General features: G+C 44.2%; 1 protein-coding gene across 2 annotated transcripts in view; it reads left to right on the top strand.

The window, feature by feature from the left end:
- LOC116699297 (semaphorin-6B) overlaps positions 1-5,380 on the top strand; it is a 19,938-nt gene that overhangs the window by 8,191 nt on the left and 6,367 nt on the right. For both annotated transcript variants that reach the window (XM_032531815.1, XM_032531816.1), the window contains 10 exons: positions 5-103; positions 201-291; positions 546-665; positions 1,247-1,335; positions 1,459-1,676; positions 1,763-1,894; positions 2,187-2,336; positions 3,128-3,304; positions 4,160-4,300; positions 5,249-5,326. In XM_032531815.1, the coding sequence (XP_032387706.1) occupies positions 5-103; positions 201-291; positions 546-665; positions 1,247-1,335; positions 1,459-1,676; positions 1,763-1,894; positions 2,187-2,336; positions 3,128-3,304; positions 4,160-4,300; positions 5,249-5,326 (1,295 nt within the window). The remainder of the gene's footprint in view (positions 1-4; positions 104-200; positions 292-545; positions 666-1,246; positions 1,336-1,458; positions 1,677-1,762; positions 1,895-2,186; positions 2,337-3,127; positions 3,305-4,159; positions 4,301-5,248; positions 5,327-5,380) is intronic.

Raw genomic sequence — 5,380 nt, 5'->3', positions numbered from 1 at the left:
ATAGGGAGAGTGCCGTAATTTCATCAAGGTTTTGCTCAGCCAGCATGGCGGCCTGTTTGTATGTGGAACAAACGCCTTCAACCCGCTGTGTGCCAACTACACTGTTAGTATCCGTCTATCTGTCAGCTGGACATTCTATGTGTGCTTACCAGTTTGTTTATCTATATAAATATATAAATATACATTTTTTCCTTTTGCAGAGAGACACTCTAGACATGGTGGGAGAGCCTGTCAGTGGGATGGCACGTTGCCCGTATGATCCACGACATGCCAATGTGGCTTTATTTGCAGGTAGTATCTTCAGTTTGCACCTTAAAGATATAGAATTCAGTTTTTCTGGCGGACATCAGACTCCGTTTTCAGCTCCAGACATTAAAACGTCTGTGCCCTTGTGTTTGCCTTTACAAATGATTCATAGTCAGACCTCTCACTGAATTGCTTGTTTGGTTTTAATCTTCCCGACCTTGTGCTATCTCTCCATCTGTATCTTCCCCTTCTTACTAATCTCCTGCTTTCCTCTTCCTGGGCACCTCTGTCGTTTTCAGACGGTAGTCTCTTTACCGGCACCGTGACAGACTTCCTGGCCATCGACGCGGTGATCTATCGTAGCCTCGGCGACAGCCCCACCCTCCGCACAGTCAAACACGACTCCAAATGGTTCCGAGGTACTTTTAGAAACCTTGAAAGGACTCTCCCGAGTCGCACACCTTCAACAGACAACCAGGAGACCATCACCATTATTGTCAGTTTACTGAAAGAAAAAGGTTGTGGCTTTTCATGAATGTCTAACAGGTGGTGGAGTGAAATACCAAGCCGGTAAAACTAACCACGATAAGGCCTGTATGGAATAAATTTATTCTAAGTGGCAGATGCTCCGACAGAGTGATGTATTGAGGTTAGTTGAACTCTACGGATACAGATTGAACAGTTGACTCTGTTTTCCGTGGAGAGAAAAACAAGCCAGGCCAGGTAAACGCTGGAACAGTGCTGGATGAATAAATGATAAATAATGTGTAGCCTCTTGTCCATGATGATAAATTAAACAGAACATGAATATTGGATGAGCGATGCCCGTGGATAGCGGCGCTCCATGTTGATGTGACTGTTATTACAGCCCCATGACGGGCACTGTGGAGCGTTAAGTTTGACCCCCTGGCACTCGTGTGTGTGTGTGTGTGTGTGTGTGTGTGTGTGTGTGTGTGTGTGTGTGTTTTTCTAACTGTGTTTTTCTCATATTTTATTTCAGAGCCCTACTTTGTGAGCTCCATGGAGTGGGGGCCTCATATTTATTTCTTCTTCAGAGAGATGGCCATGGAGTTTCATCATCTAGAGAAGGTTCTTTCTTTCTTTCTTTCTTTCTTTCTTTCTTTCTTTCTTTCTTTCTTTCTTTCTTTCTTTCTTACTTCTTCTTTTATTCCATTATCCTTCCACTTTACTGAACCTGGCGTATTTTTTCAGGTGATGGTCTCCCGTGTAGCTCGTGTGTGTAAGGCGGACCTGGGCGGCTCTCAGCGCGTCCTCGAGAAACAGTGGACCACGTTTCTGAAGGCGCGTCTCAACTGCTCCGTGCCGGGAGATTCCCACTTTTACTTCAACCTTTTGCACGCCACAAGCAACATCATCCACATGCAGGGACGAGACGTCATCCTGGGACTCTTCTCCACGCCACCAAACAGGTACGGAGATGCGCACAATGTGCACACAAACCAACACAAACTACTGCTTTTCTCATCACCGTCTTCTTTCTGCGTTTCTATGGTAGCATCCCTGGCTCGGCGGTGTGTGTGTTCGACATGCAGCAGCTTGCTCATGTCTTTGAAGGCCGGTTTAAGGAGCAGAAATCCCCCGAGTCTATTTGGACTCCTGTGCCGGATGAAGCGGTGCCTAAACCGAGGTACGGCTATGCAAAGTGAATGGGAGCCGATCTTTGGCATAATACTGCAGTGCTGCTTTACTGAGCATCTGTCTCACATATATAGTCTTCTTACTCCCTTGCTGTAAGCTCCAACTGTCAATCACACAGCCACTTCACTACTATTCAGCAAATATTCTAATATAGTTTACAGCAGCCGCAAAATGAACTACTCTGTCTTTTTTTGTTCTCGGTCTCTCTGGCGTTCTATTGCTCTCTCCCTTTCCTATCTATCCTTCAACTCTCACTTTTCTGTCTTTTTCTCTCCCTGCAGACCAGGGGGATGTGCAGTGCAGGGATCCAGATTTAGCTCCTCTACCACGCTGCCGGATGAGGTGCTGAACTTTGTGAAGACCCACCCACTGATGGACGAGACCATTCCACTGCTGGGGCACAGGCCCTGGATCGTCAAGACTATGGGACGGTACGCATCCGGACTCAGATGTTTGATAGCGCCCGTGCAGAACTCTTCATGGCACGAAAAAGCAAAGCATGAATCTGAAAATAGACATCATAACTTGTAAGAAGGATAAAGGTGGAAAATGTGGAGAACGTGTTTTCACCAGTGGTGTAGTCTACGTAACATACCCACTTAAAAATGTGCAATGATATACAACAACTCAATGTTTTGACAGAACTTCCAGTTTGTGTTCACAAATATGGAATTGAGTAATTTGACAGCAAACTAAGCTAGAACATGCACAAAGACAACAACAGTGCGTAGTGTGTGCGTAGCGACCCGCGCAAATGCTCCGCCTACGCTAACGCTAACGCCAGTATCCTCCATTCTCCACACTTTAAAACAAATATAAGTATCCTATTTTATTTTGTCCTCGTTGCTTAGGGGTCAACTTTTGTGATCCAGGCTTCGGCCCCTGATGTGAAAGCCTCCTTACTGCTTTATATTCCCCTATATTTTTTGATATATTTCAAATGTCATCTGTGTTTTCCTTCTTATGAGATAAATAAAGGTATTCCAACCATGAATTGGTGCAGGAATGCAGGAAATGAAGTCTTTGACGCTCAAAATAACCCTGGGGGAGGACACTCAGACCCAAAACTTTGATATGCCCCCCCTCCACAAAGGCCCATTTTGAGCCAGGATTTCTTTTATACAAATATATAGCTTATACATATGTGGTACAGTATACCCACTATAATACATTAGACTACACCACTGGTTTTCACTTTTTATCTACCTCTCGATGTATGTAGGTACCAGCTGACAGCCATGGTGGTGGACACAGAAGCTGGTCCCCATAAGAACCGGACGGTCTTGTTCCTGGGCTCAACCCGAGGAACCATCCTGAAGTTTCTAATGGTTCCCAGCGGAGATCCCGTCGCCCACGGCAGTGTGTTTCTGGAGGAGGTGGAGGGATTCAACCCAGAGAAGTGAGTAGGAGTCCCTGATGTCCACATTAAGATATACATTTGGACTTGTTGCTCCAGATCAGGTGTCATGCTGCCTGCCTCTGGAGAGTCTTCAGTTACACTTATCTTAAATGTTGGATTTTAACACTTTTGAGGTACAACTCAGTTCATTATTTGATTGTATCTATTACAGATATATTCACATATATATAGTTAAAGAGTTCTATTTTAGGGTTGCAACTTACAATCATTACTATTGATTAATATGACAAATATTCTCTTAATAAATGGCACAACAGTGATGTCGAAATGTACTGTAAATTGTCCATTTCAAAGTCAAAGGTTATTTTTCAAATTGTTTTATGTCTAAAACCAAAAGATAAAAAATTCATAAAAGTATGCATATGAACCTAAACATCTCTATCTCAGCTCTATTTGACTTAATGATGAAAATAAGCATTGTGTGTTGAATACACTCTATTCCTGTTTAATGTTATCCAAGATCTAAGCTCTTGTAGCAGCAGAAAATCTTTGCAACTTCATTAAAATAATTGTCTTGTGTATTACTCTGAAAGACCTGACTGTCAAAAATGGTGGCAGGAAAAAATAGAGGTTTTGGCTTCATCTGCTGACAGGGAACAGAGAGTTTATTTCTTCCCAGCAGACAGCTGTCTCTGTGCAGGACTCTGCTGATGTTGTGACCGTTTGTATAGGGGTTCGGGCGTGGGTCTGTCTGACTTGCAGGACCAACAGATGAAGCCTTTGACCCTGTCACAATTTGATTTAAGGCCAAAAAAAAGCGTACACTGACCTCCCTCAGCTGGCTCCTCACCCTCTGCCTCCCGTCTTCACACTTGTGTGTCTCACTGTCTCCAGATGTGGCGAGGACTCGCCTCAGGCTCGTCAGCTCTTGTCTCTGTCGTTGGACCGGACCAGTCACAGTCTGCTGCTGGCCTTCCCCTCCTGTGTGGTCCGAGTGCCCACATCTCGCTGCCACCTGCACTCCCGCTGCATGAAGTATGTGACACACAGGCACTGGGTTTGGCCTCGGAGAGTATTTTTTCATTCCCTCAATGTTGTATGATAATTAGGTTTGTTTAAATATATTAATGACCATAAGCCAAGGGACGACTGGGCATCTTTTGTTTTGCCCTTTTGCTCTCACTCACTGTTAGTGCAGTTGTTTTGATAAAATGCAATCGATTTCTTTTTTAGGACAAGTGTCTCGGGGCTTTTTTTGTCTTTATTTGATAGCACAGCTGAAGATTTGACAGCGAAGGGGGGAGAGAGAGCAGCAAAGGGCTGCAGGTTTGGAATCTAACCAGGGCCACTGCTCTAAGGACTCTTACAAGCCTTAGTGCATGGGGCGCAGGCTCAACCAGGGTAGCTACTGGGGGGGGAGGGGCTACAATCTAATGCAATTCTGCTGATGTTTAAATCAGCGTGTTATGTTATGCTATGTCAAACTACAACTAGCTTTAATCTGGGGGAATTTTATTCCTGGGAAATATTATTTAACTTGACACAACAGGCTTCAACGTCCTCTTGATCTAGATGATTTATTATGAATACCAAGAAGGCATTTATTTGTTACTGCACATATGCAGATCTTTTGAAGTAGAACCTTACACTGTGAACAAGATTCCCACAGCAGCCTTATATCACAAATCTTCATTAGGACATACAGTTTTACAAATTTTAGGGTTTTAATGGCCCACTTTCCCTAGCTAGTTACCGCACTAGCCAGATAGAAAATAGTAATAGAATAGTATAGAATTTTGTAGTGTTCAAATTCATAGCTGTAAAACGTGTTCCCAGGTTTGATGGGTAACATTGTCAAAGTTTTCCCGGGAGAGCTTCCGGAAGAAATGGTCAAAATGGCCGCTGGGAGAATCAAGTCACTTTGGTCAGTATCCTTGGTCAGTACTCAACATTTCTCAACTTTTTATTTTCCTTGGTGTGTAGGAGTTGTCTAGCCTCGAGGGACCCGTACTGTGGCTGGACCAGAGGCAGCACCTGCTCCTTCCTGAGACCAGGCACACGGTGAGGACACACACACATACACACACACACACACACACACACACACACACACAC

Source organism: Etheostoma spectabile, chromosome 12, assembly GCF_008692095.1.
Source record: "Etheostoma spectabile isolate EspeVRDwgs_2016 chromosome 12, UIUC_Espe_1.0, whole genome shotgun sequence".
In the NCBI taxonomy this organism is placed as follows: domain Eukaryota; kingdom Metazoa; phylum Chordata; class Actinopteri; order Perciformes; family Percidae; genus Etheostoma; species Etheostoma spectabile.
The sequence above is the reverse complement of the archived record's forward strand: the minus strand, read 5'-3'. Positions and strand labels throughout refer to the sequence as shown.